This window comes from Ammospiza nelsoni, chromosome 2 (genome assembly GCF_027579445.1).
Source record: "Ammospiza nelsoni isolate bAmmNel1 chromosome 2, bAmmNel1.pri, whole genome shotgun sequence".
NCBI classification, from domain to species: domain Eukaryota; kingdom Metazoa; phylum Chordata; class Aves; order Passeriformes; family Passerellidae; genus Ammospiza; species Ammospiza nelsoni.
In genome coordinates, this window is record NC_080634.1 from 4109510 (window position 1) to 4125145 (window position 15636).

The 15636-nt window shown below is 37.0% G+C and overlaps 1 protein-coding gene across 2 annotated transcripts in view; it reads left to right on the top strand.

Annotated features, from left to right (window-relative positions):
* Window positions 1-15636, top strand: part of EPHA6 (EPH receptor A6) — a 597075-nt gene that overhangs the window by 394450 nt on the left and 186989 nt on the right. For both annotated transcript variants that reach the window (XM_059493881.1, XM_059493882.1), the window contains one exon: window positions 14827-14982. In XM_059493881.1, the coding sequence (XP_059349864.1) occupies window positions 14827-14982 (156 nt within the window). The remainder of the gene's footprint in view (window positions 1-14826; window positions 14983-15636) is intronic.

Below are 15636 nucleotides of genomic sequence, written 5' to 3' on the forward strand. Positions count from 1 at the left end.
TGCACCAAGACCTAGTTCAGTTCCCTGGGTGTTGTTGAAAGAGTGCTCTGAGCTTCCTGATCACTGGTGGAAAATTAGTTGCTGTGAGACACTGACTGATGGAATGGGAATGTCTGTGCTTTCCATGTCACAGCAGAGTATTTTGGGACAGTAACAAGAAATTCTGTGCTCCAGTGCTTGCTGTATCTGTGTTACAGATATTTGCCTCACAGATGTGCTTTCTGTGCTACTTCTGCTGGAAATTGCATTTAGTCTTTGCTCATATCCTGTAGGCCAACAGAACAAGCTCCTTGACTGATTGATTTCCAGGTAATTAGCTTGTCCAAGAGGGATTGATTAGTTCTGCTTCGTTTGTGAGCAGGTCTCAGAAAAGATCCTTTCTTAACAGCACAGAGCACTCAAAGAGCCACCAGGGCTCCTGCACTGACTTCAGTCATAGGGAATTCTGGGATACCATGGGCTAGCTAATTATCAAATTGAGGTGGACAGAACTGGACTGAAATGCTTAAAAATATGAGTTACAACCCCCCAAAACCCACTAGGCTATGTAATAAAAATAAAATAAAAATAATGGCATACAGTGAAGAAAACAAAATCCTGCTGGTTGCCAATTTACCATATTAAATTCTAGTTAGCTGTTTTCTTAGCACTGCCCAGTTAATAGTCTGTGCAATGCTTACATGAAGTTTCTAAGTCACTGTCTATACTGACAACACCAAATTATCTCCCTTTCTACTGTTTTCACTGCCCTTTGGTACAAGACTCCATCAACTGCACCCTCCTTCCTGCCCATGAATACCTAAGGCACAGGATGCACCTTTTCAAATTAACAATCATTTACTAGATCAGTGATAACAATTCCTAGTCAATGTCAGCAAGTTTCAATCTAATTGCAAAATTGAGGGCTAGGGTTTCCTAAGGGTGAGGGTCAATATTTTATTATATATTTATTATTGTTTATATTTGATAATTCTCATTTGGTAAATAGTGAATTACCATCTGAAAGGACCTCCTCTTCAATTTGACAGCTGGGCATTTTAATGTACATATAAGTGTTCCTATAAATTGTCTCATACAAAGAAAATGCTGGTAGTTGTGAAGGTGTTTTTCTCCATTTTGAATTTCTTAGTACTTCTATTTCTTTCTATTCTGGATAAAGCCTACAGTCAGTAAAACTCTGCATTTTTCCTGTAACACCTTTTTGCTTCTGAAGCCCAGGAGAAACCGCCAATCATTTGTTCAGGTCAGTTCTATTTCTGTGCGCTTTGCTTGAACTTAATGTGGCAGAGAAGTGGAGAAGAAAAGTAACTCCATGTCCCTTGAATTATTTTAGTGCACTGAGATGAGTGAAAGTAAGACAGAAGCCATGGTACATTGCATCTGATGAAATAATGTTCCATTTATTACAGCATTTTATATCCTGGCTGCTGCACTACCAACATTGACCCTGAGGGTACCCTTGCTAACTAGAGAGGCCATCATATTCTAGAAACATCAGTTTGATCCCAAGTTTCTGGTTAGTGCATACCAGCCTTGCCCAGTGGAATGGCAATTTGGCACTTTAGCTGAAATCCCTCCTTTCAGCTTGATATTATGTAATGAAGGATATATTGCATAAAATATAATACTTAATAAAACAAAACCCAGCGCTAACTTATCAAAAATGAGTCCAAATAACAGTGAGGAAGCAACAGCCCACTGCTGTGAAACTGATCATTAGCTCTCCATCATTGCTTTGAATGTGTGGGCATCATATTTTTTATTTAAACAATGTGCCAACAGCAGGCTGTGCTAAAATGCATAACCATCAGCTGCAACAGCTTGTCTGGCTGGTTATGCATAAATTAATTCCAGCTGCTTTCTTACTCCACTGTGTATCAAACACCTCACCTTTGCTTCTGTGTGTTTTAGAGAAAAGATGAGAGACAGATGATAGGTACTGTTAGTAGTCGTTGAAAATTTTTGTAGGCAGAGATCCCTGCCTTGGGGATTGTCTTGGGGATTTTAGAATTTTACCTTATCTATGTGGAGATTAACACAAAAAGGTAACTCTTAATCTTTTTTATGGTTTCAGGCTGTTTTCAGAAATCTAGGCAAACTTGCATATGTAGACTCAAGGAGCCATAAAGGGATTACTGCTGTTTGTGGTGTGAAGAGAGCTCCTTCTTTTTATCTGTTGTTGAAAAGTCAAGTTTCTTCTTTAATTGTAGCACTTTGTTACTGGCTATGAGAGGGGATTATCCAGGATGATTCCTCTTATTTGCCACATTGTACTGAACCCCACTCTTCACCTTCATGGCACACGTCAAAATGAGCGCTTAGGAATTCAGATGAGCTCGCTTCCATCTTGCTGGAGGTGGGTTGTGACTGCTGCTCATGAGGACTCAGGGACAATCTGTGTCTTTCCCAGTGTCCTGAGTGTTGATGCACCTGATGAGCATCAGCATCAAGGAGAGGAGGGCTGTGCTGATACTGCATTGTAATGCAATATCAGCACAGTCCTAAACTCCAGTTTGTCACGACTACCACAGGTGTTCTTTCCTCTTCCTTCTACCAGAGAATATCTTCTAAAAACTTGCAGAAATATTTTCATTCTGAATTAAGAACAGAATTTAAAGTTCCCCCTGTTTTTGGCTTTGACCAGATGAGTTTGTAGTGGTTCTGATTCTGAGTTCTTGTAAGCTTCCCATGAAAACATTTCCATTTTCAGCTCACCCCTTGGGAAAATACAGCTCCTGCTTCAGCCTGCTGGGGTGGGATGCTGACAGCAGTACCAGAAATTCAAGTGAGGGAGTACAAGAGAAAGCACAAATGTTGCTGAGGTGGCTTACTTACCATGACCAGTATGAACTTTTGGTATTTACATTAATGTTTACAATTAATTTTTTCCTAACCTTCTGCTCAGTCCCTCAGGGGAAGGGCTGACGTTGCACTCTGGAAGCTGATACTGCTGAGTTTGATTAGATTATAGGGAAAGATGATTTTCCATCTTCCCACACCTCTTGCCAATTAAGATTAGGAGTCTCAAAGTTGATTCAAATCTCATTATTCCACAAACATCTTTAAGATTGTGTGTACTTCATTTTTGCAGTAGAAAGCAGTCTACAAATGAGCACTTGTAGTATTAGGGATGAAATTTTCAAGATTTAATTGGGATAATGAAGGAGATACTAGAAGTACTATGAAGGCTAACACTTAATGTACCTCTGAACAGAGGTTGTTAACAATTTTATATTTCAGCAATATTGTATCACAGTAACTCATGGATATCCTCTTTGTATTCATCTTTTTTTTTTGTTTTTATGCTTTTGATTGCTGTCTTAAATCCCTCTATTAAAAAAAGTATCTGAAGCCTTTGATTTCTTTCAACTATTCTCAAAAGTGGCAGGGAATATACCTGACAGGCCTCTTTGTTGGATGTTTGTATGCCTTGAATGAATGGCCTCTCTATGAGAACATAAAGAGACTGATTAGGATCCATTCTGCAAGTGCAGAATTTATAATATATGATGGAGAAAAGGGAGATGAGGATGGAGAGAAGGTGTAATTAATTCCTAATTATTAGAACTATTATAGGTTTTCAGCCTGAGCTGATATCAAGAATAATACCAGAGATGATGTATATGTTTTCCCAGACCAATGATACCTCTAAATGAAATTACTTGTAGCTCCAGTCCTGTGCCTTTCTTAATTGGACTGCTAGTCAGGCCCCTCTTTATCAGCTGTGAGAGGTTTGAAATGTATAGATGCAAATTAATAACTGAGGTGAGATGTATTAATTTAATATTGATTTCCATTTTCAACCTAAGCTTCTGCTTCCATTGAACCCTGAAACATTTATCATTATAGTAATTACAAATCAAAAAGATTGTTATTTACTGTCCTTAGGTAATATAAGGTAATCTTTCTGTTTTAAGCAGTGTTACATTTCATAACAAAAGTTCTTGCACCACATAAATGGCATTAAACATCATCTAATGGAAAGGTCTCCATTTCAGTTTTTTTGGTGTCTCTGAGTTATCAAATTCATCTTCCTGTCACATTTACCTGGGGGACTGATCCCCACCTTGCTACAACCTCCTTTTATGGATTGTAGAGAGTGAAAAGGTCTCCCCGGAGCCTCCTTTTCTCCAGGCTGAACATTCCCCGTTCCCTCAGCCACTTCTCATGTGGCTGAATCTCTAGAAACACTTTTTTATTCCCAAATAAAATTAATGTCATGTTGTGTATGTATTTATATATCTTCTATCTAGTTTTCTAAAACTAAACACCTGTGGCTATGTTGCTTTTTATTGTTTGAAAATATTCATGTCAAGTGTAGTTACATTATTGTAGCTGAGTTTAACAGAGTGGCTGTTTGTCTCGCTTGAGTTTTCTTTTTAAAAATTAGCCTATAAAATAAAATAGATGCCAAATGGTACAGTCCATTGTTACTCTTTAGAGGAACACAGATTCCTGGATTTTACAGTTCCAAATACTGAATGAAGGCACCAGTGTCTAATTTACTGTCAGATTTCTAGCTCCTGACCTTTGTCTCGCAGTCATTTTGCTCACAGTATGAGAAACGTGAATGTAAGTGAAGGAAAAAGGTGAAAATTGACCACATAGAAGCAATGGGCCACCCCCAGATGTGAAATAAATGTAATGTTAACTGCTGGAAGACTTAGACACAACCAGAGCCCATGGATCAGTGAGTGAGCTGTAGCTCTTTGTTCCTGTCATGCGTCCACACCTCAGCTAGGACAGAGATATTTGTCAACTCAAAAGCTCTCTGTCCTGAACATTTCTTAACAAGTACTTAAAAGCTGAAAAGGAGTTAAACTTTACAGAATTAAATTCACAATCTGATGAGGAATGGCAAAGCAGCATCAGTAGTTGTCATTTCTGTGGACTGTGTAATCCTAATTCTGAATTTTACTTTTCTTTTGATTGAGGGATTATTCCAGACATGTCTAATCATTGGTCAAATTGCGTGATTGCCCTGAAATGTTACTAAAAACACATATGCCTGTTTAAAACTTGAAACATTTTTCTTTCAGAATGTCATGTGAATTTACATGCTTAAAAATAGCAGGATACCATTTTCACAGTCCTACTAAGATGATGCTAATAACTTCTAAAAAAATAACTTTTTAGCTGCACAGTCTCTAGTTAAGAGGTCAGTTTCATGCCAAATCTCTGATTGTATGTTTGCAGCTGTGAAGAAAAGCAGGGCAAAAAAAATAAAGTAAAATCAATTGTAAGATGACCTTATGGTGCTGGTTTGGGGTGTTTGGCTCCTCATTTAAAGAGCTACAGCCCCACCTGGCCTGTGGCGTGTGAGGGCCTGGCACCTGTGGTCAGGATGATTAACTGCTAGAAAATCTTGAATAAGTCCCACTGGCCTCTCTAAGCTTAAGGCTTTGGTTGGGTTTTTCAAGATGGGGATAATGTTATTTTTTTTCATTTGGAAAATACTTAAAAACTGTAGTGTGCATCCAGTAGAGCTGAAAACTAGAAATAAGCCTCTCTGTACTTCTTCAGCTCTTTTAGGAAAGGTTCAGCTTTTATGCAGATTTAATATGTTTCTATTGTAATATTTACCCATGTCCTTAAGCTCAAATTTCTCTATCAATACTAGAAGTCTTTTTGGAGGCAACATTTTTCATATCAACCTGATTATTTGAGAATTCATATTAAAGTCATGGTTCATCTCTGGGAGATTGCTGTGAAATATCAGCGTGTTCAGTGGAAATACTTAACTGATTCTTGTCATCAATCATGTGAAATATTCTAGACACAAGGATTGAAGATTTATCCCACATAACTACTTCAGTGAAACACAAATTAGAAACATGTTCAGCTAAAGGGCACCTTCCTGATTTTTGCTTTATTTATATGGGGTTGGATTTGCATCATAAAAGGATTTATTCCTGTCATAGGAAGCCAGTAGATGAATATTTGAGACAGTAGTGAGAGCTTTCCCTTGGGTTACCAAGGTATTGCCTATAAATTGAAATTCACATTAATTGGAATGTGATGATGGGTTGGGAGAAGTTGGCAATGTTTACTTACTGAAAAAAACCAAACAAACTAAAAACCAAAACAACCCACAAAAAACCCCAGGAATGTGTGTGTCATCTGTACCTGTGTATATACAATTAAATAGTTGCTGTAATTTGGGGCTAAGTACTGCAAGTGATTCTACATGGATGTGATGAAAAGGAAAACTTGAATGAACTAATCACAGAATTTTATGTGTTGATTCTGTGGCAAAATAGGTGTTTGAATACTGAGTTAGTTGCTGACATAAGTCACAGAATTTTTATTCACAAGTACCACATTGTGTTACTCTTATGTCTTAAAACAATGATAGAATAGAATGAGATTACATAAAATTGAGTACAGTCATGTGGAAGGCAAAAAGATGGCTTGAAAATAATTTTTAATAATCAAAATTATTTGCCTGTGAGCTTGTGGGTATTCAGAGATAATACAAAAGAAAATTGTATTTGCTTCTCACAGAGGCATGAGTACTTTATTTTCAGTGGTAAGTCAGAACTGAAATAGTCTGGGAGTCACTAATCATGTTTGGTGTCTTTAAAAATCAAGCTTGTGAGCTTTTCTGCAAACACGTCCAAAAGGACTCTATTTCAAAGGCCAAATGCCTGATTTTATAAGAACATTTCAGCATTTTTTGCATGTGAATTACCCAGCTTTACAATTACCTGTCTGGATTGGGGCATTTAAATGTTCCCCATGATTACAGTAATTTTGTCTGTATGCCCAAACTCCTGACTTGAACATGCAAATAAAGCAGGGCCTTAAATAAATCCCACATTCAAAATCTATACCTGAATGTGCAGTTTTGGTAACCATAATTAAAAATGCAAGCATCATTTCAAGCCTCTCCTTTTAAATATTGGATTATTTAAAGTATTTGTAAAGGGGATTAGATAGTTTTCTCATTGCTATTGAATCTTGCTAATTACATTAATAATTGCACAGAGTAGAAAAAACTGGATTACTTTAGCTGATCTATTATCAAAATAATTGCTATAGTGAAAGCAGTGAACCCAAGAAAGTTTAGTTTTAGATCTTAAGCCATTAAAAACTGCAGTGTTATAATAAGGCCATAACAAGAAACTATAACCTTGTAAATGGAGACTGCACTGGTGTTCAGATTTTTATTGTTAATAACTGCCTGTAAGGATATTCCACTCCTTCAAGGTCTGCCTTCTCTGGAAAGCTTATCCAGTAGTAAGTCATGGCAGGGGGAGCTTTTGTAGGATTTCAGTGCACACCTTGAGTGTTTTTGGAGGCATGAAGCCAAGTGGCATTAATTATTTGAGAACAGCTCTGGTAAATTACTATTTTCACACAGAAAATCAATCTGACATAAAGCCAGCCAACAAAACATCATTGCAACAACACTCAGGCTGGAAGTTTTGGTCGTTGTGCAAAAGTGGAAACATCCTCAGAAAAAAAAATGGTTACCAAAAAATTCCCATATGCAAAGCAAATTGAGTAATGGTTATCATAGGAATTAACTAACCCAGGCTAGCAGATTAATTTGTTACGGATAGAAAAAAAGTGCATCTGCAGATTCCAAGGAGTTGTTACTGCACAGGAAAAAGAGAAAGCCATGACTTACTACTTATCATCTGTTCAGAGCTGAAAACAGAAAGTTTTCGCATACAAAGGGGAAGAAGGAGGAAAAATGGGGAGAGGGACGACAGAAACTACAGTTTATGGGATATATAATAATATGAGTTATTCTCCCTCTGTGTCCCAATAAAGGGGAGAATAACACATCTATGATAGCATTTGATATAAAATATAGTAAGTATATAATATGATTAACCCACTTCTCTCCATAGATGAGCAATTTTTGTACGTGTATCTGATACGAAGGCACTTTAAAGTTTTTTAATAGTGGGAGGGACTTTTCTAGCGTTTGGTTATTATGTTCAGGCCAGGAGAGGATTCTGTAACTGATCTCAGCAGCAGATACAGGAGATAGATAATGTGCAAAGGAGTTAGCCACAAAATGCATCTGATCTATTCAGACCATTTTTTTCTTGCAGAAGGAAGTGTTTGGTATGGTCTATTGCTTGTTTGCAGTGTCTTCTGATAGGTCAGTCCTCAGCTGTACACAGGAGCATGAAAGCTTCTATGAAAAGAGCAGTTGGACGCTAATTCCTCTTGAAATAATACAGAGAAATTCTAACAAACTCAGGTTCCTTCTGTAGTTACAATAAATGATATTTCTTGTTACTGCATTCACTACAGTGTTCGGAAATTTACCACACTCCTGCCTTATCCCTTCCCCCCAAAAGTCCTTCCAGCTAATCTCAACAATGGAACAATGATTAAAAAGTAAAAAAGAACAATGAAATAAAGTATTACTGATATTATACTTTAAAACTGAGAGTTTTCTCAGCTACTGTGGACAGATTTGAGGACTCAGTGAGTAAGTTCTGCATTGCCCTGAAGTGTTCTCAGGGCTACATTTCTCCTTTTCTGTTTAAAGGTGATTAGTGGAGATGCTGGAGATGGCTGCTTGGAGCTATAATGATCTTTTCCTTCCATTCTTTTCCTTCCTGATCCCAGGAGTATGCACTGATATATTGCAGGAAATTAATGCCCTTCTTTTTCTTTGCTGTCATGTTCCTTGATTACCATTTCTATTGTGTGCCCTAATTAGCCTGACTGATTCCTTTCGTTTACTATCTTCCTAAAACACAGTGATGCTCCTTTAAAAATTATGCAGTGTGGAAAATAGTATTTTTACTGTCTCCTTTAAGGGTTTATTAAATCTGTTTAATTGTGCAATTGGTTTTTCTATGGGGTCTGTCCATAAAATATCAACTGAGATAAAGACTAATTTGGGTGTGGAACAGTGCATTTGAGTATTTGTAGTTCCCACCTCAACCAATTTATTGGACTTCAGAGTCAGCAGCACAAATCAGTGAAGGTGCATCCTGTTGGTTTTCTCTCTCTTCTTCCATCACTGATAAAGCACCTCAGTCTTGCAGCCATTTTTGTCACTTGGCACTGTTGTGAGACTTTAGGATGGAAATAAAAATACACAAAATTGCTGTAAGTTGCAAAATAGCAACTTTTTCTTAAGAAAAATCTCTTTTGACTCATGAGTAAATTTCATAAAACATTTTTAAGGAGTATTTTGAAATCGGTGCAGCCCCTCTTTGCAACTGTGTAGCCTGTATTAGGAACAGGGAGGGGGGGGGGGGGTTGTTTGTTTTGTTCGGGCTTTTTTGTGGATATTGTTTTCATTTGGATTTCAGTGCTTGATATTTCAATGAAATAAACCTCTTTTCAGCTGCCTATTTTGCTAACTTCATATTGATTTATTATTTTGGAACACTAATTTGCTAATTCTGTATTCAGTGGAACATCCTTACATGCCATCTACCTGTTGTAGTAGTAAATTTTATTTACTATATTAGTCTGGAAAAAAAATATTTCACCTGTTCTAAGAATTAAGTGAAAAAGAGTTTTATCAGGATTGAAAACATTTTCTGTCTCTTTCTTAGAGTAGTACTTATGCATTTAGAATCATATTCTTAAATTCCCTTCTAGTGTTTAGGATGCTCATTTTTCTTTTGTTTAGGGGTTTTGTTTGTTTGTTTTTGTAGCACAAAATGAGTCTGTGCAGAAGAGAATTTACCTGGGTTGTGTAGCACAGTTCCCAGCTCTTTGATGAGCTGTTGGATTGTACCTAGTATGACAGGCAGTGATGAAATGAATATAATTAATATCTTATCTGTATGCATTTTTTTGATAAACCTCAAATTCTTTTAAACCATGCTGTGCGACCTGAATAATTGTTCAAGTTATTGTATTGAAACTAGTGATTTATACAGAGAAAAACTGCACTGATGTGAACTGAAAATAATGTTTGATAGGTGGCAATTATCTCCTTTGTCATTTCTTCTAATAATTTTCATTAAAAAAACTCCACAGAATATTGAAATGTGGGAATGACAGAAGAGTCACTAGGGGGATAAAAAGAGCACAAAGAGGAAGAACGTTTAATTTCATTTACTTATTGTCATTATGTAGTCATATTTGAAGAAGCAGCCTTATCCCTGCCTCTTTTGGTCTCCTCTGCCTTGCTCCTCTCTGAAGTCAAGGGTTGGAGCAATGCTCCTAGAAGTTCTCCAGATCTAAGAATAGAAATATTAGGGAGCAGAGATACTGGCAAGGGAAGAGATTGACTGCAGCATATGGACACACATTCATTTAATTGTTAATTAATTATCAAGTTTATTGCAAATGAAAAAGGGAAATCAGCCAATTGTTGCGCAAAGTTTTTTCATTCTGTCATTAAGTTTTTTAGAGGTGTCACTTGTCCCATCCTTACTCTGTGTAGGAACTAAATCAAACTAGATCTTTGTTTTCTCAATACCATGATGTCTTTTATTTTTGTAATTTGTACTAACCAGCATGTTTGATAATTTATAATCTTGTGACAGCTGGCCTTCCTCCACTGGATTCTTCCTCAGGTTTCTAGCAATTCATGCTGCACAGTCCCACTATCAGTTTGAACACGACCCAAAGTGAATCCCCTTCACAGTCCATTCATGACCTGGATAAAACAAGAATCATGTGAGAAAGATGAGATTATTTAACCAGACAGTGCTCACAATCAAAGGTTTTCCTCATAGCTTTATTGTACTAATCCTGTAATGTCCTAATCTTGATTTTGTGATTGTATTCTGCCTTTTTTAATATAGAGCATCCAACTTTCATTGCATTATTCTTTCATGTTCTTTTCTAGACACTTCTACTAAAATATAAATTGGGTAAAGTATTACCACAGTTCTTTCTGCACAGTGGTAGAATGGAACAGGCCTTATTGGATTGCCCTTTTTATAGTGAGCAGATGGAAGAGGGATAAGAGGACTTCAAAATTGAGATCATTCAGAATATAACAAATATGAAAGATACCAGTCTCTCAGGGCATTATTGGGATCCAGTAAAGCAAGGTTAAAAAATATGAGTTGGAAATGCATGACAAACTGTGTGATTCAGAAAGATTAAAACACCTCTTCCACAGCTACTGATGGCTGCCATTCATTGTAAATGACAACAGTGTCTTCTTTGATTTAATTTGATTGATGAGTCCTCAGCAAGCTATAAAAAATCCATTTTCATGACAAATACCTTCCCACCCACAGACCAACAGTGTCAGACATGCCTAAAAGTTGTTCCTGAGTTTCCTTTGGACTCCTCTTCAACTAAAACTGTAGTGGTCAATTCAGATGTTATGAAACTGAAACTACTAAAAACTGGAATCTTAGACCATGATGTGCTCCCAAAGAGCAGTGAAATTGCTGCTTTTGATTGTTTTAGGGAACAAGGTTTTGTTACCAGTCCGATGATGACTGTATTTTTATTTTCTGGGTTTTTTGTCTCTATATCATACACCCCTGAGGCTGGGGAAGCACTTAATGGCTGTAGCAGCCTCAAGCAGTAAAGACTCTTGCACAGGAGAGCCCACGGCTGTGTTTTGGAGTGATGGAGCCATGGCTTTGTTCACTGGACTGGGGAATTCAAAAAACCCTCAGGTGGCCATGCAGTAATCAAACAAAACTAAATCCCATCTATTCATCATTAAACAAGGAAAATTGTATTAGTTAGAAAACTTCTGTAATTTCCAAAACTCACGGTCAAATCATGATGAAGGTGCAGCAAAGCACATTTATGGATGTGTTATCTTTTATTAAGCCAATTAAATTATCAGTGCTTCTCTGCCTAGTTGCTCATATTTCATTGGAGAAATCTGTAGTGTCTTTAAATTGTTCATTCAGATGCCCTTCTAATTACTGAACCTTTAAGACATTATACTGTCTTTCCCCGGGCTTTACAAAAGTCACATTTCATACAGTTCTTATAATCAGTAACTCACAAAGTGACCTCTGGTAGAAAACATTAGGGGAAACAAGATGCCACCCAGTGATTTGGAAGGTAGAAAAATTACTCTGTGGTAACACAGATAAAAACAACCCTTTTTTTTTTTTTTTTTTTTTTTTTGAGTAATCATCATTAGAGATCATTTGGAGATTTTCTGTGGAAAATGGTAAATTTAGTAATTATTTTGGTTAATTTGCCACTGAAACACAATAATTCTTTTCAGAGTCTTAGCTTAGATATGTGCAGCAGCTGAAGTGCTGTAGTTCAGACTGAGACTGCATATTGCTTGACTTGGACACAGTAACAGTTTATTTCCTTCCACCATGAATGCTGGTGGTCAGCTCTGAGTTATCCAGAGGGATGAGTTTTCCCAAGCTTGTGATCATTTTGGGGCTTTCAGCTTGTGTTATTTTATCTTTTTTATGAAAGGCTGGTTTTTTATTTGGAAATATCAATCATCATGATTGTGAGATTCTGCATTTGGGTGAGGAGTGGGTTGTTAATACCTTTGTAAACCTCTCAATTGAAAGCTTCCCGGGTATCCCTGTAACTTCTCTGCCACAGAATGCGATGCATACTTGTCTTGAATTGACTTCAGAAGTAAAATGTTCTACCTTAATCCATTTATTTTTTCCCTCCATCTTTTCCATGAGTATGTATGTGCTTTCTTTTAAAAGACTTACCATGTCAAAAACATAATTGCTTTAAATACAATTTAGACTACTATTTCAGAATAAAACATTTGGTTTTTATTTTAATTGGAAAAAAAAAATCTTCTCCTTGAGTTTTATCTTGAAATAGTGGAGTTCTTGAATTTTATATAAAATATTGCTCTTGAAAGAGAAATCTGTGTTTCTTTTGATCCAAAGTAATTTGTTGTTTGGGGGACAGAAGGGAAGAAGGAATGATTTCAGAACTGAGAGACATGATTTGCAGAAGTAATAAGGATTTTAAAGAGCACTCATTTTGCTTTGAATGAAACTGTAATCTTGAATTGTCAGCTCTTGAGTCACAAATGTAGCATATGAAATAAAGCAAGGATTTAATACTTATCAGGGCAGGATTTGAGCATGAGAAGATGAGGAGGGAGCAGGGAAGCACAACACCCTTCCCCCAGTTTTGCCTTACCTCCCCTCTTCCTTCCAGCCCAGCTGAGAGGAGTCAGTGCCTGCACCATGTCTGCAGTGCTGTTCTTCCCTGCACCAAACCTGCTGCCTTTCCAATCAGGGGAAAATTGCCACTCACTATAATCACAATTGCATCAGTAGCCTACTTCCAGGGGGAAAATCCCTGCTGTTCCCACCCCTTTTATGTCTAACACCAGAAATCCTTTTTCTTTCCCCAGTCAGTGACAGCAGGGCAGGATACCTCTCTAATGTCTATTCAGCAAAGTCAGAACAGCACACTGGAGGGGAACTGCTGAAATTGCTGGGTCAAAATTAAGCTCTTGAAACTGCATTTGAAAAATTGGCTCTTGGGTTGTGAGAGGCAATCAAGTGTTATCTTTTTCAGTGTCGTCTTACTCCTTTTCATTCAGCTACTACTGAAACTGCATTTATATCTAGAAAGGCCTTCGGAATCAGAAGAAAAACTGATCCTGTATACGTTATCTATGAGTTGATACTTTTTAATAAGTCAATTAATATGAACTGACACTGAATCCATTAAATGCATACTTTGAGGTACTTTTTAGAAACACCTAATTTTAAATCTTTTTGTATCTTACTACAAGAAAAGGAGGTACTGCCTATTTCCTCCAGCAGTGTGAAGAAAATAGTCTTGAATATGTCAAAGTGAGAAAAAGCCACATGGAACCTCAAAATCATATTTATAGTGCTGGTTTCCATTGTACTGCTGGAGGAGTTAAGAGGAAAAGGAGCCTGTAAAATCTGCACATGTCTGAGTTGCTCTTTAATTTTTAATGTTTTCATGTGGGGAAGCCAGAAGACAGAAACTGCAATACATGCTTGGCATGTGCAAATGTGGTAGCTGGCAGGAAAAGAAGGAAATCTCTGTTTAAATGTGTGTGATGAAGTCTGAGGATGATTTTAAAATAATATCTCGGAATGTAGGCCCAAGAGATCTGGGATAAGATTTTTTAATGACTTGTTTCTGCTTTGAAAGGCCAGCAAAAAAAGGCGTGTGAGCTTGTGCTGTAGTTAGGAACAGCTGGGACGGCAGCTCCCAGTAACTGGGGAAGTGATGAGCTCTGAGCATCCCAACATTCTCTCTCCCAAAGCTGGCTGCTCTCCAGGGTTTTTCCTTTTTTAACCCAATCAGAAAGGTTGTGAAGGTTTGTGCTGGAGGGTGTCAGCATCTCCTTCCTTCATCTCTTCCTTCACCCCTTCCTCATCCTCCAGCCTCTCGTGCCAACAGGGACCAGCTGATGGGGCCCTGCTCTCAGAGGTTTTTTGAGGTGCTGTAGGCAAGTCAGACCAGCCATAAATATTTGGGGATGTCATCCCCGTCTTATCAGGGACTTGTGGGGGTAAATATTTTAGGTATTGCAAGTTGTCCATTACTTCAGTAAGGAAGCCATATTAACAGCTCTGGCAGATATAGAAGTTATATTCCTTCTGTTTGGTTAATACATGTAGATAAAACATAAATAATGTTTAGTGATAGTAGTGAAGTCATTTAGAGACAATTTCAAGCAGCACTGAGGACTGACTAAAAGTTGGGAAGTTATCTTTCTTAACAACTCCCTATTATATACCAAGAACAGATTCTTTTTATTCTTTTAAGTCCATATACCAAAAAAAAAAAAGAAAAAGTCAAGAATTGTATTATCAAAGCATCTATATCTAGATTGGAAAGGAAAGCAGCAGCATTATTACTGCTTGGAACAGATTTTATTTATGACCAAAATGTTCTTCTATTAATGAAACTTATCTTCTTACTTTGCAGCCTGCAGGCCTGGATTCTATAAAGCATTTGCTGGAAATGTGAAGTGCTCCAAGTGCCCTCCACACAGTTTGACTCACATCGAAGCAACTTCTGTCTGTCAGTGTGAGAAGGGTTATTTCAGAGCTGAGAAGGACCCACCAACTATGGCATGTACCAGTAAGTCTGATCATTACCAGTGTTGGCAATTCTGTTGCCTCCTTTATTTGGTTTGGATTTCCAAAAAAAAAAAAAAAACCACCCAAACTATTATTTTGTGAGGAATTCCATTCCTGTTAATCAAAAGAGACTTTTAAATCAAAATTCAAACAGCATGTTTCTGCTTAGTGTCTAGATAACCATAAACATACCCAGGTTTCTTAGTTTGGTGACTTTTGAACTTGTAATTCTGAGATGTAATAGGAGGAGGTGTAATTGTTGTAATATAGATAGCAATATGGTGTTTTCACTACCAGTAATGTGCATTTTATATACTTGAAAATTTGCTGGTCCAAAGACTTTGAAAAAGCTGGAGTCATGTAAAGAAAAAAAAACTGATATAACATGCTCTGCTGTCTTCTCAGATTTAAATTAAAAGTGTAAGACAAATATCCCCAAACAATCAAATAAAAACTAAATGCTCTAAAAAAGACAAGAAAATAATTTTTAGAAAGGAAAAAAAAATGTAACAAATCAGGATGAGATATAATTTAAACCTCTTGCACCATCACCTTCTTTTAACAGAGAGTTATTCCTTCTTATGCAATTGTCATAATGAAAATTCATTAGGGTTTTTTTTGATTAATTTTAGAATACATAATTTTGTGATTTTTG